General features: G+C 34.3%; 3 protein-coding genes and 2 long non-coding RNA genes across 5 annotated transcripts; all 5 read left to right on the top strand.

Annotated features, from left to right (window-relative positions):
• Window positions 1-247: 247 nt before the first annotated feature.
• Window positions 248-4,907, top strand: LOC124435234. Its single transcript, XM_046985176.1, has 5 exons — window positions 248-534; window positions 712-804; window positions 952-987; window positions 1,055-1,357; window positions 4,780-4,907. The coding sequence occupies exons 1-5, from the start codon at window positions 531-533 to the stop codon at window positions 4,905-4,907; spliced, it is 564 nt and encodes a 187-aa protein (XP_046841132.1). The 5' UTR covers window positions 248-530.
• Window positions 4,908-7,316: 2,409 nt separating this feature from the next.
• LOC124433705 lies at window positions 7,317-9,919 on the top strand. The gene is made up of 4 exons (XM_046983506.1): window positions 7,317-7,623; window positions 8,780-8,854; window positions 8,993-9,277; window positions 9,852-9,919. The coding sequence occupies exons 1-4, from the start codon at window positions 7,620-7,622 to the stop codon at window positions 9,887-9,889; spliced, it is 402 nt and encodes a 133-aa protein (XP_046839462.1). The 5' UTR covers window positions 7,317-7,619; the 3' UTR covers window positions 9,890-9,919.
• A 2,196-nt stretch (window positions 9,920-12,115) lies between these two features.
• Window positions 12,116-14,827, top strand: LOC124433711. The gene is made up of 4 exons (XR_006944569.1): window positions 12,116-12,339; window positions 14,209-14,298; window positions 14,395-14,703; window positions 14,780-14,827. It is a non-coding gene; the product is annotated as an uncharacterized LOC124433711 (long non-coding RNA).
• A 195-nt stretch (window positions 14,828-15,022) lies between these two features.
• Window positions 15,023-16,060, top strand: LOC124433710. The gene is made up of 2 exons (XR_006944568.1): window positions 15,023-15,144; window positions 15,287-16,060. It is a non-coding gene; the product is annotated as an uncharacterized LOC124433710 (long non-coding RNA).
• A 1,269-nt stretch (window positions 16,061-17,329) lies between these two features.
• LOC124435233 lies at window positions 17,330-18,553 on the top strand. Its single transcript, XM_046985175.1, has 5 exons — window positions 17,330-17,465; window positions 17,643-17,735; window positions 17,883-17,918; window positions 17,986-18,288; window positions 18,363-18,553. The coding sequence occupies exons 1-5, from the start codon at window positions 17,462-17,464 to the stop codon at window positions 18,551-18,553; spliced, it is 627 nt and encodes a 208-aa protein (XP_046841131.1). The 5' UTR covers window positions 17,330-17,461.
• Window positions 18,554-25,197: the final 6,644 nt, after the last annotated feature.

The raw sequence follows: 25,197 nt of genomic DNA, 5'->3' as shown, positions 1-25,197 counted from the left end.
TTCTTACAATATTAAAATGTTAATGTCAGCTTCATTAATTATTCTTTTCATGATGCAATTTAAAATTCTAGCGAAGTCCTTATCTTCTCTTCTCTTGAAGCTCAATACTTGAAGCCTTGACCGGAGTTCGGTTGCTTATGCGATAAACATGTGTTAATCCTCAAATATCCAATGAGGAAATATACATAATATTGGAACAAGTCATCAACAGTTATAATACTAAGATCGCCAAAATTTATTTGGTTCCAATACGAAAATTTCGCTCCTTCATTAATTTAGCTTTCCTGCTTGCTGTTGCGTGCTCTCACAGTCGTTTTTCACATGGTTATGATTGATTCTTGAACCCTCACTCTCATAAACCTCTTAAGATGGCCTGCTGTGCTGAAGTGCATTAAAGAGCTGATTAAGTTTCATGACACGTACGAGCACTGCCACTCATAACAAAAACAACTGCGATTGTTTTTACGTAAGAGTTACATGCCTGCTCATAGTAAGTAACGTTCAACTCTGCAAATATCATAAAGCGAACTATGGGTGAGTAAAACAGACTACCTTGATCATCGAATTTAAAAGTTCGTGCTTTACCAAGTAATTAATTATAAAAAATCTATCATTGAACCTGTAATGCGAATTCGAAATACATAATTATGTGATATAAGAGGCGTGTATAGACACAATTTTTTATGTATGACCAAGCTTTGTCTTTTTAAGGTATCTTTGAAAACTTAATATATACTTGGGTAATGTTCGTGGTCTTTGTTTTTGAAATAAGCGAAAAGGTGAATGGAAGAAACCATGGATTAGGTACAATAAAATATGAAGTCTATGAAATTAAACTTCATAGAATCAAACATAAAATAATATGGTGAATGTTAATAATGCTTTTTATATTGTTGTATGTATAACAACAATGTGTACTCGTTCATAAATCAAGATTGTTTATCTTTTTAGATTTCGTGAATGGGAGATGGAAATATCCTGCAATAGGTACAAAAACGACGGCTTTAAACATAATGAAAATGGCATAGTCAACGTTAATATTCATTTTCTATAGTTCCAGTCCTCAAGCAAGAAGTTGTCTCAATTTATGATGAAAACTTCACTGACATTCCGAAGGACAGGGAGCCATATTATGTTAAAGTTCAACGATGTGTCATCGAAAAAGATAAACTTCCTAAATGTGTAGATTGTTGGCCCCAACCTATGACATTTACAGAAGTCGAGATTGTCGTTCCTGATTTAAAAAACTACACAAAATTCTACAAATATATTGTATATAATCACACTTCTTGTTACCTGGAAAAGAACATGACAGCCGTGAACTTTAATCTACACAAGAATCTACCTTCAAACGAAAGTAAGGACTTCTGTATTTAATTAAAATTTAAACTGAGATCTAAATTTTAAACGTTTTTCCTTTTGTGTTTACAGTTAACGAAACAGAATTTACAACAAAAGTAAACTACAATCCACCAAACGTGAGAACATGTAATGACTATTGCAAGCATCCACAACCTCGTTTTCATCTGCACAGTGAATATACAAAGGTTCTTTTTAAATTATCTCTTCATCCCATTCACTCAATGCTTGCCTGGTTGCAAAGCAACAAAAAACACAACGAACATCAAAACACAAACCCTATATGGTTCAAACCAGTTTGAAGTCATTGAAGAACATATATCTTGCAATCTCTGGAGCACAACACAACAGTCCCATTTATTCAGCATTTTGGAAGTGGAGAAGAAAGTATACGAATTTGTGCAGTGAACATAAAGATCAAGTAATTTAGTTGGTGCTATTGTTTAATGCAGGATGGAAATAATAGAAATTCACAAAAAGTTTATAAGTATAAAAATAAATGAATGTTTCAATAAAGGTTTCAAAATTAAAGCAACAGAACAGATGCAGTCGTACTCTCGCAACCGCCAACAATATCCCCGACAAATACTAAGTGATAACGATACTACCCTCACCCCTAACAACCTTGCACTAACTCCGGATGGTGATTATCTCGACAACATTAAGTCTTTATTGAACGTATCTCCAGATTATGCGCTCTTTTTGAAATAAAACTCGTACATAATACTTGGCATTACTGAACCTATTACTTGGTAATTTACTTTTTTAGTTAACATTCAGCACAATTAGTTATACATCCAATTTAGTTAACATCCATCAAAAACGATGACTTTGCTGCCAGACAATTTTTGCATTTTTTAGTATGGAACAAATGGAGAACTACCTTGACCGAGTTCGGTTGCTTATGCGATAAACATGTGTTAATCCTCAAATATCCAATGAGGAAATACACATAATATTGGAACAAGTCATCAACAGTTATAATACTAAGATCGCCAAAATTTTATTTGGTTCCAATATTTATACTTAGTGTGAAGTAATCAAATCTCGTGTTTACAGGAATCTTAAATGCGAAATGGAGTGTATTCCCTCTTAAGTTAAAGCAGCTTTGCTTGTTGGAGGTACTTCTGGAAAACTGACGTCGTCAGAATAATTTTCTGGTCATAATTTATTTATCTAGTTAGAGCTTTGTACAGTACTTTTACCAACGCTAGAGCCGCCAGTTTTACTGCCTTAACTGAATTCAACACATTATGCAATTCATTTTGTTCAACAATTAGTGACTGAACAAGTTTTCTCTACGTCATCACGACAAGTTCTTCGATTCAAAGTCATTCGTTGCCAAGCTTTTCACTTTCAACATATTTTGCTGCTTAAGTAACAGCTTGAGTATACTTCCCGTGTTAAACTCTGTTTTGCTCGATTACTTCTTCCGAAAAAAATATTCTCTCATTTGTATCAGATGCGTCGATAAAATTTTGCGTAACATTTCAACATCATTGAGAATTCAACACCATTTTCCTCACTCTGTTCACAATTTTTGAACTTGTTTCGACTGTGCGGTTTAATGGAAGTTTTCAAATGGTTGTAGAATTTAGCCCCGATTTTTAAAATGGCCGTATAAAAGCGTAACATCATCAAAAATATGTTAAATAGTTTATTTGAAAATTATAATGCCACCATCTCATACAAAAATCGCAACTAATAACTACGCCCTAAGAACTCTTTGAACACTAAGGGGCTGATAACATGATCCCGGTAGCCGGGATTCAGCCAAGCGTTAAATGATTTTGGAAAATGGAAAAGATTTAATACTTAACATCAGACAAATCATCTCAAGCAATTTCACAATATTCTGATTTAAAAACTACCCAAAACATTTAAAATTAAAACAACCAATTTGCCCGAATTATCGAATTACAACAGGAATAACGTGTGGCGCTTTGCAATCACAGTTGTAATTTTTAACCTTGAAGTTTTGGCCTCTCTCAGTCCCTTGAAATCATAGGGCTAGCACGCTATCCGGGCCAGCTCGCCTCCATATAATCAGGCTCTAAGAGTAATTCATCAGCCAGTATTGAAGCAAGAAAAAAGCAGAAGTTACTGTAAAAATTTAAAAGCTAAACGAAGTTAAAAGAAGCTTGCATATTTATTCTTTTGTTTTAAGTCCTCTGCGATAGATTTAAATGTACAATTAACATTATAAACAATTATACGATGTATTTTTTTTATATTGTTTTCAACATGTACCATATGCTCCATTTCCGTCAATTAACACAATTATTATTTCAATTGACCGTATTTAAAATGGGACTTCACAATGCACCCGTGGACAGTACTGACAGGTTGGTCGTATTAAACGGTTGTTTGTTATAAAATACACCAGTGTTTTGCTTGTATAGAAATACGACCGTCATATAACCGTATTAACGGCAGACCGTAAGGCGGGGTGTCACTGTTTGACCAAATTAGGAAAAGTAAAACGCATTACAAAATGTAAAATAGAGCGAACAAATTAAAATTCATTCTAAAAAGGCAGTCCTTGAAGTACTAAATGTCGAGTCATCGATATGAACGGAAACCGAGCACGAAAGAAAGAAATTAGTCAAAATACACCCACTACGTCTAATAATACAAAGAAGCCGCAATAAGTACTAACATGAGTACTCCAAATCCTCTTGCAAAACATTCTACCTCAAATACAAAAAGGGAAATAATTGCAAGAGTTCTTAGTATTTCGCCAGTTAAAAGACACAAAAATGATACTTTGAACTATTCTTGTATCATTGAACTATTTTTGTATCATGACGCCAAAAAAAAGAAGAGTAAAAAATGCTCTTTGCTTTAGAAAACCTTGAAAAGATTCTGCTGTTGGAAAGACATGAGACAAAATTGCGGTGAAAATTCAAAAATTACATGATCCTATGACATATATGATGCTGGAAATACAAAGAAGAAAATCGCCGTTGTAATCAAAACCACGCCACTCCATCATCTCTTTGTTTTAGCAAAGAGATATTCATCTCTTTGTTTTAGCAAAGAGATATTCTTCTGGAATATCATTAGCAGAAAATCGCCTTTGAAATTTGAAGCCTCACCTTCCTATTATCTCGTTGTTTTAGCAAATCTCGATAAGATATGATTCTGGAAAGACATAAGAAGAAAATTGCCGCAAAAAATTTAAAACCACACCATCCTACCATCTCTTTGCCTTAACAAACTTCGAAGAGCTATTCTTTCGAAAGAAATGAGCAGATACTGCTGGAAAGACATGAAAAGAAGATTGCAGAAGAAATATAAAACCAGGCCGTTCGCTTCCATAAAATATTTCTTCTCATTCAAATAATCCTCATTCGCAAATGTCGATATTTCACCTCAATTAATTCGGAAATTCTAAGCAATTTCTCTTTGATTTTCAAGGTCAAATGGACTTCTTGAAACAGAATGCTTCAAATGATGAAATGCGTTATGGCAAACGACTCATTCTCAATTATGCAGTTATGTGCAAGGAAATAGTCGATAAGAACATTCGGATGACAAAACAATAGTAGGTACACACTCCATTCCTTTCTTTTAATCCACGCCATTATGTTTGATTCAACTAAATAGCCAGCACCAGCTTACATTTGTCGTCAATCGTCTGTTGTTACCGCTTATAAATGCATCGTGTTGATTGTCATTACGAAAAATCTCTACTCCTATCTCCCCCAAAACATCCAAATTTAAAGAACAATCTTTTAGTCTTACGCAATTCATCGAAGTAAGTATAGTCTCTTCCGCCAGTGTGTTTTTTTATCAAAACGGCTTGTTTGAGAATATGAGACTGTAGGTCCCGGTAAATTCAAACTATATCATCAGTGGCACAGCCAGCTTGATAATAAAGGGGTGAAGGTAGGGTGGGGCAATATTCACACGTAAAAGTTCTGCCTTCAGTTCTATCGATATACGCATTATTTATTGCATGCACATGTGAATATGCCTCATCCCCCTTCCTAATCGCAGGAACTACCTATGCCATTATAGGATCAACTCTTTCAGTGTGTCTTCAAACACATCCCACCACATACCCCTCCCCCCCCCGATAATTAAAACTTCCAGCAACAATTTTTCCTCGACTTTCAAATTACAGTCAGCATTTTAGCACTACCTAACACAATTTTAGCACTACCTAACACAATTTTAGCACTACCTAACATTACACACATAAAATTGATTCTAACGAAGTCAATATGTGGTATCCAAAAATGCTGGATCTATATGTTGACTTTGTTTGCACTGGGCTTCAGTCAGAAGCATTCTAACACGAAAGGCACAGCTACGCGTATATTCTTCCCAGTAGCAAAAACAATTCCAGTAAAAACGAAATTTTGGTAAATATAGGCATTGAAACTTAAATGAACCAGATGAAGACTTTTGGTAGATCAATTAACAGGTAAATTCAAAACTATATACCTTAATAAACAAGAGACGGTAATTCAAATAGTGGCGTGGATTTTTGGCATTCTTTCGCCACGAGATTCTATAAAAAAAACAAATAACTTCCTCATGAGGTCACCCGAAAGAAATGTTGAAATTCAGCAACATGCTCCCTTGTGGTTCACACATATGCCAAAAGTCGTAAAATCGGCGATTTAATGCATATAAAACTTCCCATTTCCCAGTAAACAAAAGTTCTCAATCAAACTTGTGTTAAAACTCCCAAATTTGGGGATAGGATGGAATGTGGTTTACTTTGTTCTCACTTATCGTATAATAAAGGGGAGTTTAAAATAAATGATTCTCCTCTGTTTAATGTTTGCTACAACCATGACATGTAAAGACAAATCAATGTAAAATACGTTCAACTATTGAAATTTATCTTAGGCCGTTTACTCTTGCAAATATTTCGGTAATAATCACGTGTTCTATAATACGCGAAACTGATCCTCAATCCAATCTCTGACAAATATGTCATTTATAGCCGAGTACTGGGCTCCGGATTAGTGATCAATTTTGTGTATTTATCGAACGCAAATTTATCACCAACGTTTCGGTGTTTACTCATCGTAGAAACAATAAAGACTTCAAAGAAATAAACACTGATAATGATCTGAAGTTTACATCACAAGACCAAACCCAAGGGCTGACTAGGCCACAAAATAACCAACTAAACGCAACAAAGGCCACTGTGCTGCACGTAAAACAGTAACCTTTGAGCTTTGCTTCATGTAACTACGTCAATTATAGGCTAATTAAAAACACTGTTTAACACAATCGGAAGCGCACTTGTGCCGTTTCGCAATTCCCTCGCAATTATTTCAGTTTTGACAATACGTTACAGTTAAATTCACACCTACGAATGTACTTTATTAGTTTCAATGTTTTACGGAAAGAACCAACAACGAAGTACTAAGAACCATTGCAGTTAAATGAGGAAAATCCTATTTTCTATATATATTTTTCTAGAAAAAGGCCTTAGAGTGATGATGATCTTCAGATCTTTCTATATAATCGTCATGGACCATACGGTCTATACTACACGGTCAAAACTATTTGTTGTTTTGAAAAGGTTTTTCTATATTATTGACAGCTCTCGCTCACACGATTTCTTTTTCTTATCTATAACGAGCTAAATTATCAAAATTTTGTTCCTTAAGCTTGGAAGAATAAAGTAAAAGAACGCTTGTGATTGAATGTACTATATAGCAATCATACATTGATAAAGACTGGAGAAACTGTATCTGTAAAGTAGATTTATTGTACACACATGATGAGATGACAACCATCAATTAATATGAAATCAATTAGCCGTTGAGCGTTTTTCTACAGTGGAAGTTGTCCCACTTGGGGTGGGACAACTTCCACTGTATTTTTTCATGAACCTACAGGAACCTTCGAGCATTAAAAAAAATTTTACGACATGATCTATTTTACTTTACAGAAATCAATAAAAGCATTTTTATTTTTCTTGCATTGCATGTTGTTGCGTAAATAAGTTATGAAGGAATGCTAACCTCAACAGCGCAATACAGTATATCAAAAATAACCTAAAGAGTATTCATCCTTCTGCTGCACCATTATTTGTCAAAAGGAAATGGTTAACCCAACAAAATAAAGTGCGGTTCACCATGCAGTGAAAAACAAGTCTTGCATCATTATAAATATAAAAAACGCAAACACCATAAATCATTTACAAGTGTTCAAAAGTCAACGAACAGTTGCTTACATCGAAAAGAAAGACGATTTGCAAAAAACGATCAACCAATTTTTCTGCAAGCAAAATGGGTAAGTTATACATTCTATTTGTATTTCTAATTGCACGATGAATAAGTATTACTAGGTCAAATTTATCGTATGCACTTCCTGATGACTATTTATGCGCCGATTTTAAAGCACCATCGAGTAGTGTTAACCTTGTATAGTAGCCAAAACTATGTGTCGTCGATGCATACAATGTATAGATTACATATTGTTTTAAATTCTGCAACAATTCGCTGTCGCGTTGCGCAATTGCGCTAATTAAACAAAGAAACAGCATTGTATAAAAAAAATTGTTGAAATAAACAGCACGATTGTTTGTTGTATACCATGCTGATTGCCATTACCAATTTATTCAACCGTTTTTTCGTATTCAATTTAGCTATAAAATTTGTTACAATAATGACCCCTCTCCCAATGATGAAGCATTATGTTTGACAAAGTCCTCGGTGTCAAAGAATCTCTGTTGAAGTAATTCCACAAAATTCTTTAAATGAACCTAGAGTAGAGACGTTCACATGAATTAAGAATATAGCATAGGGTCAATTTTTTTCACATACGATTTGATATGTACATGGTTCAACAGCGCAGGAAGTATGGATACAAAACATTTAAAATTTTTTTTGTAAACTATGCCCTAAAAAGTTAAGTAAATGACATTAAAAAATATCATTACGGGAAGTTACAAAGGACAATAGGGACAATAGGGTGAAATATCATTTTGAATCCCTGCATCTCTTAAACAAATTGTTGATGAATATATCGAATGATCAAATAATATATGTATATTGATTATTAATATAAAAAAGATAAGAATAATTCACACCACTCTTGACCCCCAATGACCCGATGTTTACATTTGTGTCTTTGTTCTTTATCACTCTTTGTAAGACGCTCATTTGAGAGCAACATTCATTGCATTGCTATAAAAATACTTTTAACACTGTACCATCTCCAGTATGTTGCGTTCAAAATAGACGCTAGTTTTAGTATGACTTACAAAATGGCTTATCAATTTGTATAAAATATTTCATAGTTGAGCAAAGTAAATGATAGCTGTAATTTTAAATTCATAAATGCGTTTATGCCTTTGGTTGTGAATTTAATAAAATCCTACCAATCAATTGGCAGTTTTAATATATTTTGCATCAGGTACTGATTGCGCTTTTATCTTTCATCACAGATCGATATTTTTTAAGAAGTAAAAAGGAAGTTTATGTTATTGTTTTAACACTATGCCAGCTCTGTGCAGCAGCAGGTAAACATACAAAACTAAACATGTTGAATTTACTGATTGTATAATGAAATAGTCGTTCTTCATTTTTCATTTGGTTTCTCACAATTGAAAATTGTTCGTCCACAGACAAGCCAAATTAATATGTACTTATATTTCCAGCCAAGAAAACGTGTGAACCTCAGGAAGATGTTGTGTCCATATACAGTGACAAATTTGACGAAGCCCCCCCTCAAGGCTTCGGACCATATTTCATCAAAATACACCGCTGTGCAGAATATTCACAAACTCACTATCCGTCGAAACCAGTGAGATGGCAAAAGATAGGCATCGTACTGAGAGATTCACTGACGTTTAAATATTACGAATACATTTTACATAATCACACCAAGTGTAAATGCTCCACCAATTTAACAGTCTTTCAATACAACAGAGAAAGGCGTGTAGGTAAGTGAAAACATACATAATATTACGTTATAGCACACCCCGAACTTAATTCCCACCGAAAAGATTAATGCTATTCCATAAGCTTTTCATTTCATTGTTTAAGCAAATTTTTATTATTTCACCATACAGTCACGGGGGGGAATGCACCTCTTATCCTGCATACTTGTCCACTCCCCGAAGTGAGGGGATTTTTGAGTAATATCAATTATACGATAAGAACAAGAAAATGCATGCGCTGATTGGTCACTTGCCGAGTTTGCAATTTGCATTAGCCTTTGCATCCGACCAGAGCTTATTCAATAAATTCAATCAAAAATAATTTGCAAATAATCAATCAACGATAATTTGCAAATCAATCATGAATGTATAGAGAATGAATTAGAAGTTTTTTTTAATATTTATCTGTTTTCCATTACTGTTAATTTATAAAAAGATGTTTTACGCGTTTGCACTGGCTCATTGCAAAACCTCAAAGAGTGAGATCTCTCGACCATTGGTCACGGGCTTCCACTCATCTGCTCTCGAGAGATGTCAATGTCAAGAAATAATAGTTTTCTGTTTTGTTCGATTTCAGCTGTGAATGTGATGTTAGGGTGCTCTCGGTTCAGATAGTCAAGAAAGAGAGGGACGTGATCGGAGGGATGAAAAGTAAAAACAGTCGTCAACTTAGCGTCGGTAAAGTAGTGGTTTGAATGAAGAAGGACATTTATTAAGCCAGGATTGTTCGTGAGAGGACATGAATATATCAGCAAAGAGAGGGCCCAATGGACTGCCCATAGCCACACCATCAATTTGCTGGTACATTTTCCCGTTAAAGATAAAGTGACAGTTCTTAACAGCTAGAGAGAGTAGTTTTTCAAATTCTGTTGCAGTGAGTCCGTTGAAGTACTTGTGGTTGTTAAAAATGCTATTGGATATTATGCGGATGGTTTCGTCAACAGGTATGTTAGTAAATAGGGATACGACATCAAAACTAGCAAGGACAAAATTACTGGAGTTGATTTCGCAGTTTACGATTTCTTCGACAAAAGAGAAGGAGTTTTTGATGATAAAGTTGCTTGTAGTGAAGGGTTTTAGGAGTGGGATAAAAAACTTTGCTAGTTTATACGAATAGTGATTAATGGAGGAAAGAATGGGTCTGAGAGGGATGTTACATTTATGTATTTTAGGAAGACCATACAATATACCTATTCGTGAACCAGTAGGGTAAAGTTTTTTGTAAGTTTCTTGGCCGATAGATTTAGCATCTTTCAACTTTTTTTAATAAAGACTTCACTTGATTTTCTCGTTGTAAAGTGACTTTTACTGGATCTCCATCAAGAGGTTGAAACTTTGTTGTGTCAGATAAGAGTGTGTTCATTTTCTTTATGTAGTCGTCTTTGTTAAGTATTACGATGCCATTTCCTTTGTCAGGCTTAGTGATGAGGATAGTTCTGTCGTTTTTTAAACTATTTAAAATGTTCAAGTCTTCTTGTGAGTATAGGAAAGGTGGTGGGCTGTAACTTCGGAAACCTGAGTGGGCAATGTCTTTTAATTTGCATTTGATCGAGTCTGGAAAAAATCCGGATGATTCATTAACAGGTTCTCGTTTAAGGCGGTTGTAGAGTTTTTCTAAGGGTGTTAGGAAGGTGCAAATGTTTAACATTTTCGGTGGGACGGAAAAGTTTAAGCCTTTTGAAAGGATTTCCTTCTCTCTGTCAGTAATGAGGTGGTTTGAGAAGTTGAACACCACTTTATCAGGGTCGATTGGGATGTTGTTGTCATGTTTGGATGTGAGACGGAAAAGTTTGCGATCTTGGATATGTTGATGTTGCATTAGTTTTCTTGAATTTTCACGATCGGAGACATTCTTAAGGTGTATAAAGTCAATTTTGGAGATTAGTAACGCCAGGTTGGAGTGTGCTTGTGTTAGTTGTGCTGAGAGGACGCGTATGCGAGCGTGTTTCCCGTTTATTTCTTCTTGAAGGAGTTTATTTTTGCATTGGCGATAAGCGCTAGAGTTTTCTAAACGACGACTAGCTACTTTGAACCACAGGAATCTTGGTATCACAGAGCGCTTTCTGCATGTCGTAAGAAAATCCAAGTCGAGTTTGGCTTTTCTCAGCTTAAGTTCAAGTCGTTGGAATTTTCTAAATGCTTCGAGTGCTCCATTATTATAGCGATTATTTAAAATAGTAGCGAGAGACTTGCCGAGCGGAAAGCGAATTCGTGTTCATTACGACAATCATACATAGCGCCTGACGAAAACAACCATGTTATTTGCCTAAACGCACGCGTTTGGATTGTTTGTTCAACACAATATCACAGATGACAATATTTAACTAATTAAGGATCTCTTTACCGTTCGGCTCATGCAAACAAAAAGCTTTGTTTGGGACGAAGTGTAAAAAGTAGTAGCTTGTTCAACAAACGTCGAACAGTATCTACATTTTATATGATTGACAACAGGGCAACAAAAAAATGCAGGAACATCCTTCAAAATAATTATATAATTATATATAACTCTAGTTGAGTGGGCGCATGTCTATAAAACTTACAGGAGCGGAAAGTTGAAATTAAATGAAGATATGATCTTGATATGAACACCGCACTGCATATAACAATCTTTCAGCGGAAAGTTGGTTGAAATATCGTATAAAGACAAGTATGGAAACTAGCCAGAGAAAAATTTTGATCATGATTTAGGACATGCAACAAGCCGGAATATGAAATATAACTATTACTGTAAAGCAACGTTAACAGCATAGTAAAAGAAAAACATAATGTACATAAGCTAGCAGCAGCAGCAGACAATAATTGTTGATACGAAAAAGGAAAAAACATACCCAACATGTGTTAAGCAAGCCGCATTCTGAAAAAACAAATAGGGTGTGACAAATGTTTTCAAAATTAGAAATGATACAAAATTATCATTATTATGACCATCGCCCCGCGAAGCTAATTTGTTGTGATAAACTATTTGGCAAACCATAGCAGCATCATCCATGGGAAAAACTTACTGAAAAAGAGAAAGAAATAGTCGCTACGGCCAAATTTTTACAGATCGTCGTCAAGATATGTTGGTATGCAGTTGACCATTATAACATGCACTTCCTATTGAAAATAAACTGAAAAATTTTATTAGATGTGTTAAATGCATTTTTTGTCCAATTTACCTTCAATCGACATAAAAATACATCTTTTCACATTCATACAATAGCATATTGCCAGAATTTATATTTAACTTCATTATTTTATTTAAAACGTTCAAATTGATAAGAAAAATTAAAGTCTTTTTCACTAATGAAATAATCATCAACATAAATAGCTCTATAGTGCATTAAACAGAAGTAAAATATTTCTATTAACGACGTATCGGAGAGAAACTAATTATTAGCAGATTAATTTGCAATTAAATGGTTGCATAACACACCGCACCTAAAAACCTTGACCACTACCATGAGTGAGAAAAATTAAATCAAAAATGTGCAATAATGACCATTCCGGTCTACCCACGGGTGATACACCACATTTCTAAACTTTTTCTTAACCATGCATTTAAATATTTTTTCACGTTGACTTCACACATGTTTCAGTTAGATTCAATCTGCGAAATATTCGGAACTATGGCGGTCAAACCAAAATAGACAAAATGAGAATGAACGAAACAGGAATTCTTAATATTTTCAATCTTGATCGAGCTCATACAAACGAGATAATAATAAATTGCTTTTCACACAATTACTACATCCCGTCTCACTTCAATTGTATCATCGATTCTTTAATTTGGTAAAGAATTCTCCAAATATATTTTGTGGGAGAGCAATTCAGACCACCGAAGAATTTAATACAAAGTGATCTTAGAAAGTCCCACTTAATTAGCATCACATTCCAAACAAACAAGAGTGGCAAATAAAAACCTCTTCCCATAATATTGATGTGAAGATGCTCTTTCAAACATCAAGGCTTCCGTTGAAGTGCCTCGCGGAGGATTAATGTGTCGAATTTTACACAGTTTAAGATGCAGTACACATTCTATATTTTTAATTTAGTTCATATAAGAACGTAAAGCGGTGGTTATTGTGCCATCATGGTCGTAGGAAGATCGATAATTAAGGAGGTTCACATTCATATGAGCATGTTATAATTTATATATGCATACATGAATGAAGCCTCTCAATTTTCAACCTTCGTATGGCCCAGACAATACCGACAAAAATGCAAAGTAACAAACGGCTCCTAAACATTACAAAATTATTAAGCTGAACAATGCATGATTATTTTAAATACAGTAATATTAAACAATTAACAATTTCGGAGCGTACATGAATCATCATAATTATGTTGCTGCAGCAATTCGCCCACAAAAGGAAAGGTTTGTTCGAGCAGTACATAGCTTCCTACCAAGTACTAAATCAGTCGAAGGATGTCCTTCGACGAGAAAAATTTTTTTTTTTCGGTGCGGTTACCATGGGAGGTCCAAGCATACCTTTGATACAATTGAGTACGGTAAAAAATAAGGCAGCATTTTGTAACAATACAAACAGGCATAAACAGCAGATTTGTGAGGTGTTAAGTAACAAGAAAAGAAACTTACTTGTTTGTTGTACCTTGAAGTGAACTAGAATCTGAAAAAAATGGGTACGTAAAAATGCTTTGCAATTGTGACAGTAGTAACTATGATTGTAGACTTAATAAATATACCGTAATAGATATCAATTGACAAAATTTTCATTGCTAATAAAGATACTTTATTTGACAAGATTAATGTTAGATCACTGACTTGAATCACCTCGGACACACAAAATTAGTATAAATATTAAATTGATCGAAACAAACCTCTCGTGAAACGCTTTTTGCTTTAATAAAACACGCAATCTAACTTTATACAACGTAAAAATAGCGAGGAAACGGGCTCTTTGATTTAACAAGCGAACGTTTATCTCGTTTAGGTACCATTGCCAACTTTTCACAGGCATTATGGGTGGTTTACGCATTTGTCTTATGCAGCAAAAACGTTAATGGAGGAAACAATGGATTAGGTAGGAAAACAAATGACTTTTATTATTCATTTACACAGCGACAGGTTTTTGAAGATATAGTTCACTTTATTGAATAATAACTTTTTTAATATCCAGCCCTCGAAGATGAAGTTGTCTCAATTTACAGCAAAAACTTCACAAATATTCCCAAGGACAGGGAGCCATTTTATGTAAAGGTTCATCGATGTGTACTCAACATGAAATACGACGGTTACAATGTTCCAGGTCTCGAATATTATCCCCAACCCACAAAAATGAAAGAAATTGAGATTGTTGTGCCTGATTTAAAAAACTACAAGAAGTTTTATAAATATATTGTCTACGATCACATTTCTTGTTACTGGAAGGAGTGGTCAGGCCAGCCAATGAATTTTGATTTACACAAGAACCTTACTTCAAACGAAAGTAAGCCAGATTACTGAATGTGAGAATGACGTTGAATAACCACAGCTTAACTTAAAACTTCATTTTGTTCTTACAGTTAACGAAACAGAATTTAAATCTAAGGTTAAATACAATCCACCAAACGTGAGAGGATGTAATGACTACTGCAAGAATCAACAGCCACGTTTTAATGTACACAGTGAACCCATGGCAGTTAATATTCATCAACTCTTCATACCATTCAAACAATGCCTGCCTGGTTGCAAAGCAACAGAGAACATTCTAAATGTTAGCACGAAACTCAAAATGGCTTCTATAAGCATTTAAAGATCATAAAACATACATCTTGCAATCCTTGGAGTCCATCTACGCAATTACCAGCCGATAGCAATTTACTGGCTGTTATATTAAACACTTGGAAATCACAACGTTTGAATAAACATCAAAGGGGAAGTGATGCAGGTATGAATCTCTATGATATACTTGTAAGAAAAAACTACGCAAAGTTATGTTCATCACTTAAGAAGTATACTTCTTGTACACACTTGCATTTATGTTTCATTATTCTCTTTATTATTTCATTCCTATTAAAATTTCTTCACAGATATCAAACACATTTTGTTAAATAAAGGATTGTTCCTCTACATCACATCACCTAAAATGATGTTTGCTGCTTTCGTCCTCTCAATTGTCCTCATTTCAATACTTATTCTGGACTGCAATTTGTGTTGTCGTAAAAAAGGAATAATGTATTTGTTGATGACTTGTGGAAAGAATAAAGAGTGCGAAGATTGCATAAGAAGACGTCAAACCATGATCGAAATGGTTTAATAGAATGCTGAAAAGACACAAATCAAAAGAAATGAAGAATACAGAGAACCAGACTGAGTCATCAATAAAAATTGATGCAGACACAGGAAATGACCCCACAAGAACAAGACTTGAATTAGTTGTGACGTGGTCAGCGTAAATGTAGAAAAATTATGGGTACTAATACAATTAAATCTAACAAAATTAATATCAGCGTACTGATATAACTATGTTTTTCCTGGTATCTCGCATTTGAAGTAGCTTGTAAATCTCCGTTTGTCCATTTTGAGAATTATAGACACACCTTGTGTAATCTGCTACATGCTTATTTTTTATTTATTTCTTCTGGTTATATAACAAACTTCAATTTTCCTGTGGTCAAGATAGAAATTAAGGCAAAACATTCCGCTATAACAATAATATATGCCATCTAAACTTTATTCGATAAACTTTGTATTGGACGAACTTTCTACTGTATGGAAATAAGCTTTGTATTGAACAACTCTTTAACAAGCACTCTATTATAAGCTCAAAAATCATTATAAATAAAATTAGAAACGATTGTAAAGAGTCATATTTCACGGTGTCTATATTTGTCTGATTTAATCCATGCAGCAAAACCATTTCTGTCAAAAAAAACAGACATGTTGGAAATAATATACATACCTATTTTTTTCTCGCAACATTACTATCGTCTTTTAAATGTGAAAGGTATTAGCGTTCACTAAAACTACATTCAAAGCTTTACTTTTTTTTTGAATTCCCTTATTAGTAATCACATGAATTTATCATTTTTCCGCGTGCAAGGAATTGTGTAATTCTTCATACCCAAGCCGGCTGATCTGTTTTGCTATTTCCACATTCAAACATCTCTCCATCTCTCTTTCCTAACAGACGGTCAATTTTGGCGTCCAAAACCTCTAGGTCAGAGAAGGGATTATTGGAAGTTTAACTTAAAACAGAAAAAGAATCAATTTAACGCTGTTGCCATGACCATACCAAACAAGATTCATTTCGCAATTTTGATATCTGTGGACGACTTTCACAAATGAAAAAACCCCAGCAAAGTCCAAATGCTGGTAAGTTTCGTAAATAGAAAGAATAGTTGTTCTGAGATTATACAAAATCCATTACCAGCCGACAATTTTATAAAGTATAATAAAAAACTTCCTCCGAATAAAAGATCCAAAACTCAATACTTAAGAAACAAACAAGACAGTTTTTTACACAGTAATATTTCGAATTTATTACAATTCATCATCGGATTGTTTCTCAAATATTGATTAAAACATGAACATTTTATTCGGAATATGTTTTCTTATTATACTAAAGGAAAGTACAGCTTTTCTCTATTTGTCGCAGCAAATTCATGCTAGCAAGCTGATTTATTCTGCTTGCGGATGAATTATGGCGACGATTGATTCAACAAGACATTCTGTAATAAAGTAAATGGTTTGAACCAAAGTAAATGTCAACAGCAACAAATGGTCAACAACAACAAAAACAGTCCTTCTCAGGACTATACCAACCTGGACGATCTACATTTACAAACATGTAAAGACATTCTGTAATAACGAAAATGCAAATTTCAATTTTTTATGACCTTTCGTGTTTAGAGCAGATTTTTGAACTTTACATGCCTTAATTTTAACACCTAGTTTCCTACTATCGATTGATTACGTATGACAAACATACGAAAATTTCGCTCCTTCATTAATTGAGCTTTCCTGCTTGCTGTTGCGTGCTCTCACAGTCATTTTTCACATGATTATGATTGATTCTTGACCCCTCACTCTCATAAACCTCTTAAGATGGCCTGCTGTGCTGACGTGCAGAGTAGATTAAGTTTCAATGACACGTACGAGCACTGCCACTCATAACAAAAACAGCTGCGATTGCTTTTACGTAAGAGTTACATGCCTGCTCATTGTAAGTAACGTTCAACTCTGCAAATATCATAGAGCAAACTATGGGTGAGTAAAACAGACTACCTTGATCATCGAATTTAAAAGTTCGTGCTTTACCAAGTCATTAATTATAAAAAATCTTTCATTGAACCTGTAATGCGAATTTGAAATACATAATTATGTAATATAAGAGGCGTGTAAAGACACAATTTTTTATGTATGACCAAGCTTTGTCTTTTTAAGGTATCTTTGAAAACTTAATATATACTTGGATAATGTTCGTGGTCTTTGTTTTTGAAATAAGCGAAAAGGTGAATGGAAGAGACCATGGATTAGGTACAATAAAATATGAAGTCTATGAAATTAAACTTCATAGAATCAAACATAAAATAATATGGTGAATGTTAATAATGCTTTTCATATTGTTGTATGTATAACAACAATGTGTACTCGTTCATAAATCAAGATTGTTTATATTTTTAGATTTCGTGAATGGGAGATGGAAATATCCTGCAATAGGTACAAAAACGACGGCTTTAAACATAATGAAAATGGCATGGTCAAAGTTTATATTCATTTTCTATAGTTCCAGTCCTCAAGCAAGAAGTTGTCTCAATTTATAATGAAAACTTCACTGACATTCCCAAGGACAGGGAGCCCTATTATGTTAAAGTTCAACGATGTGTCATCGAAAAAGAAAAAATTCCTACATGTCCATTATGTTGGCCCCAACCGATGACATTGACAGAAGTCGAGATTGTCGTTCCTGATTTAAAAAACGACACAAAATTTTACAAATATATTGTACATAATCACACTTCTTGTTACATGAGTACAAACTTAACAGCCTTGAACTTTACTCTACACAAGACTCTATCTTCAAACGAAAGTAAGGACTTCTGTATTTAATTAAAATTTAAACTGAGATCTAAATTCGAAACGCTTTTCCTTTTGTGTTTACAGTTAACGAAACAGAATTTACAACAAAAGTAAAATACAATCCACCAAACGTGAGAACATGTAATGACTATTGCAAGCATCGACAACCTCGTTTTAATCTGCACAGTGAATATACAAAGGTTTTTAACTTATCTCTTTATCCCATTCACTCTAGATGGTTCAACTATATGAAGTCGTCAGCACTTATCGTGTAATCAAAGTCCATGCAGAAGTGATACAGGTGATTGAAAGAATTAACAAAAGCGTCACAACTCAAAATAGATTTGCTTCATGATCTTATTTCCATAAAATAAAATAACGGATTCATCACATTGAAGATTGTCAAAACAGAAATCCTAGATGGTTCAACCCAGTTTGAAGTCATTAAAGAACATATATCTTGCAATCTCTGGAGCACAACACAACAGTCCCATTAATTCAGCATTTTGGAAGTGGAGAAGAAAGTATACGAATTTGTGCAGTGAACATCAAGATCAAGTAATTTAGTTGGTGCTATTGTTTAATGCAGGATGGAAATAATAGAAATTCATAAAAAGTTTATAAGTATAAAAAATAAATCAATGTTTCAATAAAGGTTTCAAAATTAAAGCAACAGAACAGCTGCAGTCGTACTCTTGCAACGGCCAACAATATCCCCAACAAATATTAAGTGATAACAATACTACCCTCCCCCCCTAACAACCTTGTACTAACTCCGGATGGTGATTATCTCGACAACATTAAGTCTTTATTGAACGTATCACCAGATTATACGCTCTTTTTGAAATAAAACTCGTACATAATACTTGGCATTAGGGAACCTATTACCTTGGTTAACATTCAGCACAATTAGTTATACCATCAAAAACGAGGACTTTGCTGCCAGACAATTTTTTGCATATTTTTTAGTATGGAACAAATGGAGAACTAGTTCGTGATTTTTGAGGAGTCGTTCGATGCTTTAGAGAAAACCCTTAATGTCTTATAATAAATCGCCAAGTTCAATGTCAATTTCTTTTGAGTAGACTTTCTCGTTTCTGGATTAATGAAAATAAAAAACATCGTGATCATGTTCATCAACAGTCAAATCATTGCTATATCCCTCTATACTAGATAATCCCTTCTTACAATATTAAAATGTTAATGTCAGCTTCATTAATTATTCTTTTCATGATGCAATTTAAAATTCTAGCGAGTCCTTATCTTCTCTCTTGAAGCTCAATAATTGAAGCCTTGACCGGAGTTCGGTTGCTTATGCGATAAACATGTGTTAATCCTCAAATATCCAATGAGGAAATATACATAATATTGGAACAAGTCATCAACAGTTATAATACTAAGATCGCCAAAATTTTATTTGGTTCCAATATTTATACTTAGTGTGAAGTAATCAAATCTCGTGTTTACAGGAATCTTAAATGCGAAATGGAGTGTATTCCCTCTTGTGTTAAAGGCAGCTTTGCTTGTTGGAGGTACTTCTGGAAAACTGACATCGTCAGAATAATTTTCTGGCTATAATTTATTTATCTAGTTAGAGCTTTGTACAGTACTTTTACCAACGCTAGAGCCGCCACATCATGAAATTCTCTACGGCTGTTAGCCTGCCTTGATTCAATTCTCAACACATTATGCAATTCATTTTTTTCAACAATTAGTGACTGAACAAGTTTTCTCTGTGTCATCACGACAAGTTCTTAGATTCAAAGTCATTCGTTGCCAAGCTTTCCACTTTCAACATGTGTTGCTGCTTAAGTAACAGCTTGAGTATACTTCCCGTGTTAAACTCCGTTTTCCTCAATAACATCTTAAATTGATCCTACCACAAACTATAAGCGCATTATCCTTGGTCTTCGTCTTAACCCTCACCACTCTCGTCATTAAACATTCATCATTCTCTGGGTGTTTGTTCTTCGTCAGAATGAAGATCACATTAGTGACATTATCATACAAAATATTTTCTTGAGCTTGATTAAAGTTTTTCTCGTATTGTTTCTTATCTTTTGCCATTGTGATCATTCATATCTTTGGACAATATTATATCTCTGAATCCGTATCAACAAAACCAACAGGAAGATCTTTAATTGTTTTCATTCTTCCGAAAAAATATTCTCTCATTTGCATCAGATGCGTCGATAAAATTTTGCGTAACATTTCAACATCATTGAGAATTCAACACCATTTCCTCACTCTGTTCACAATTTTGAACTTGTTTCGACTGTGCGATTTAATGGAAGTTTTCAAATGGTTGTAGAATTTGGAACCCGGATTTTAAAATGGCCGTATAAAAGCGTAACATCATCAAAGATATGTTAAATAGTTTATTTGAAAATTATAATGCCACCATCTCATACAAAAATCGCAACTAATAACTACGCCCTAAGAACTCTTTGAACACTAAGGGGCTGATAACATGATCCGGTAGCCGGGATTCAGCCAAACGTTAAATGATTTTGGAAAATGGAAAAGATTTAATACTTAACATCAGACAAATCATCTCAAGCAATTTCACAATATTCTGATTTAATAACTACCCAAAACATTTAAAATTAAAACAACCAATTTGCCCGAATTATCGAATTACAACAGGAATAACGTGTGGCGCTTTGCAAACACAGTTGTAATTTTTAACCTTGAAGTTTTGGCCTCTCTCAGTCCCTTGAAATCATAGGGCTAGCACGCTATCCGGGCCAGCTCGCCTCCATATAATCAGGCTCTAAGAGTAATTCATCAGCCAGTATTGAAGCAAGAAAAAAGCAGAAGTTACTGTAAAAATTTAAAAGCTAAACGAAGTTAAAAGAAGCTTGCATATTTATTCTTTTGTTTTAAGTCCTCTGCGAGAGATTTAAATGTACAATTAACATTATAAACAATTATACGATGTAATTTTTTATATTGTTTTCAACATGTACCATATGCTCCATTTCCGTCAATTAACACAATTATTATTTCAATTGACCGTATTTAAAATGGGACTTCACAATGCACCCGTGGACAGTACTGACAGGTTGGTCGTATTAAACGGTTGTTTGTTATAAAATACACCAGTGTTTTGCTTGTATAGAAATACGACCGTCATATAACCGTATTAACGGCAGACCGTAAGGCAGGGTTTCACTGTTTGACCAAATTAGGAAAAGTAAAACGCATTACAAAATGTAAAATAGAGCGAACAAATTAAAATTCATTCTAAAAGGAAGACAGTCCTTGAAGTACTAAATGTCGAGTCATCGATATGAACGGAAACCGAGCACGAAAGAAAGAAATTAGTTAAAATACACCCACTACGTCTAATAACACAAAGAAGCCGCAATAAGTACTAACATGAGTACTCCAAATCCTCTTGCAAAACATTCTACCTCAAATACAAAAAGGGAAATAATTGCAAGAGTTCTTAGTATTTCGCCAGTTAAAAGACACAAAAATGATACTTTGAACTATTCTTGTATCATTGAACTATTTTGTATCATGACGCCAAAAAAAGAAGAGTAAAAATGCTCTTTGCTTTAGAAAACCTTGAAAAGATATTGCTGTTGGAAAGACATGAGACAAAATTGCGGTGAAAATTCAAAATTACATGATCCTATGACATATATGATGCTGGAAATACAAAAAGAAAATCGCCGTTGTAATCAAAACCACGCCACTCCATCATCTCTTTGTTTTAGCAAAGAGATATTCATCTCTTTGTTTTAGCAAAGAGATATTCTTCTGGAATATCATGAGCAGAAAATCGCCTTTGAAATTTGAAACGTCACCTTCCTATTATCTCGTTGTTTTAGCAAATCTCGATAAGATATGATTCTGGAAAGACATAAGAAGAAAATTGCCGCAAAGAAATTTAAAACCACACCATCCTACCATCTCTTTGCCTGAACAAACTTCGAAGAGCTATTCTTTCGAAAGAAATGAGCAGATACTGCTGGAAAGACATGAAAAGAAGATTGCAGAAGAAATATAAAACCAGGCCGTTCGCTTCCATAAAATATTTCTTCTCATTCAAATAATTCTCATTCGCAAATGTCGATATTTCACCTCAATTAAGTCGGAAATTCTAAGCAATTTCTCTTTGATTTTCAAGGTCAAATGGACTTCTTGAAACAGAATGCTTCAAATGATGAAATGCGTTGTGGCAAATGACTCATCCTCAATTATGCAGTTATGTGCAAGGAAATAGTCGATAAGAGCATTCGGATGACAAAAAATAGAAGATACACACTCCATTCCTTTCCTTTAATCCACGCCATTATGTTTGATTCAACTAAATAGCCAGCACCAGCTTACAATTGTCGTCAATCGTCTGTTGTTACCGCTTATAAATGCATCGTGTTGATTGTCATTACAAAAATCTCTACTCCTATCTCCCCAAAACATCCAAATTTAAAGAACAATCTTTTAGTCTTACGCAATTCATCGAAGTAAGTATAGTCTCTTCCGCCAGTGTGTTTTTTTATCAAAACGGCTTGTTTGAGAATATGAGACTGTAGGTCCCGGTAAATTCAAACTATATCATCAGTGGCACAGCCAGCTTGATAATAAAGGGGTGAAGGTAGGGTGGGGCAATATTCACACGTAAAAGTTCTGCCTTCAGTTCTATCGATATACGCATTATTTATTGCATGCACATGTGAATATGCCTCATCCCCCTTCCTAATCGCAGGAACTACCTATGCCATTATAGGACCAACTCTTTCAGTGTGTCTTCAAACACATCCCACCACATACCCCGATAATTAAAACTTCCAGCAACAATTTTTCCTCGACTTTCAAATTACAGTCAGCATTTATGTGACCGATGTTGCAGATTGAAAATTATGGACTTGTTTAACCTCAACACAATTTTAGCACTACCTAACATTACACACAAAAATTGATTCTAACGAAGTCAATATGTGGTATCCAAAATGCTGGATCTATATGTTGACTTTGTTTGCACTGGGCTTCAGTCAGAAGCATTCAAACACGAAAGGCACAGCTACGCGTATATTCTTCCCAGTAGCAAAACAATTCCGGTAAAACGAAATTTTGGTAAATATAGGTATTGAAACATAAATGAACCAGATGAAGACTTTTGGTAGATCAATTAACAGGTAAATTCAAAACTACATACCTTAATAAACAAGAGACGGTAATTCACAGAGTGGCGTGGATTTTGGCATTCTTTCGCCACGAGATTCTATAAAAACAAATAACTTCCTCATGAGGTCACCGGAAAGAAATGTTGAAATTCAGCAACATGCTCCCTTGTGGTTCACACATATGCCAAAAGTCGTAAAATCGGCGATTTTAATGCATATAAAACTTCCCAATTTCCCAGTAAACAAAAGTTCTCAATCAAACTTGTGTTAAAACTCCCAAATTTGGGGATAGGATGGAATGTGGTTTACTTTGTTCTCACTTATCGTATAATAAAGGGGGAGTTTAAAAATAAATGATTCTCCTCTGTTTAATGTTTGCTACAACCATGACATGTAAAGACAAATCAATGTAAAATACGTTCAACTATTGAAATTTATCTTAGGCCGTACTCTTGCAAATATTTCGGTAATAATCACGTGTTCTATAATACGCGAAACTGATCCTTAATCCAATCTCTGACAAATATGTCATTTATAGCCGAGTACTAGGCTCCGGATTAGTGATCAATTTTGTGTATTTATAGAACGCAAATTTATCACCAACGTTTCGGTGTTTACTCATCGTAGAAACAATAAAGACTTCAAAGAAATAAACACTGATAATGATCTGAAGTTTACATCGCAAGACCAAACCCAAGGGATGACTAGGCCACAAAAATAACCCAACTAAACGCAACAAAGGCCACTGTGCTGCACGTAGAGCAGTAACCTTTGAGCTTTGCTTCATGTAACTACGTCAATTATAGGCTAATGAAAAACACTGTTTAACACAATCGGAAGCGCACTTGTGCCGTTTCGCAATTCCCTCTCGCAATTATTTCAGTTTTGACAATACGTTACAGTTAAATTCACACCTACGAATGTACTTTATTAGTTTCAATGTTTTACGGAAAGAACCAACAACGAAGTACTAAGAACCATTGCAGTTAAATGAGGGAAATCCAATTTTCTGTATATATTTTTCTAGAAAAAGGCCTTAGAGCGATGATGATCTTCAGATCTTTCTATATAATCGTCATGGACCATACGGTCTATACTACACGGTCAAAACTATTTGTTGTTTTGAAAAAGGTTTTTCTATATTATTGACAGCTCTCGCTCACACAATTTCTTTTTCTTATCTATAACGAGCTAAATTATCAAAATTTTATTCCTTAAGCTTGGAAGAATAAAGTAAAAGAACGCTAGTGATTGAATGTACTGTATAGCAATCATACATTGATAAAGACTGGAGAAACTGTATCTGTAAAGTAGATTTATTGTACACACATGATGTGATGACATCAATTAATATGAAATCAATTAGCCGTTGAACGTTTTCCTATCAAAACAACTGGGAAAATATGAAATACCCAAGTCACTTTACATCATGCTAATTAAAACCCACCAGAAGTCGTCAAAAACAACTCCGGACATTTATAAAAAATAGCAAGTTTTAAGGCGTGTTATGTGCGATCACGCATGCGTTTCTGAAGAACTTGGGGTGGGACAACTTCCACTGTATTTTTCATGAACCTACAGGAACCTTCGAGCATTAAAAAAGTTTTACGACTTGATCAATTTTACTTTACAGAAATCAATAAAAGCATTTTTTTTTCTTGCATTGCGTGTTGTTGCGTAAATAAGTTATGAAGGAATGCTAACCTCAACAGCGCAATACAGTATATCAAAATAACCTAAAGAGTATTCATCCTTCTGCTGCACCATTATTTGTCAAAGGAAAT

This window comes from Xenia sp. Carnegie-2017, unplaced genomic scaffold, assembly GCF_021976095.1.
Source record: "Xenia sp. Carnegie-2017 unplaced genomic scaffold, XeniaSp_v1 HiC_scaffold_14, whole genome shotgun sequence".
NCBI lineage: Eukaryota > Metazoa > Cnidaria > Anthozoa > Malacalcyonacea > Xeniidae > Xenia > Xenia sp. Carnegie-2017.
This window is presented reverse-complemented; position numbering and strand designations above follow the sequence as displayed.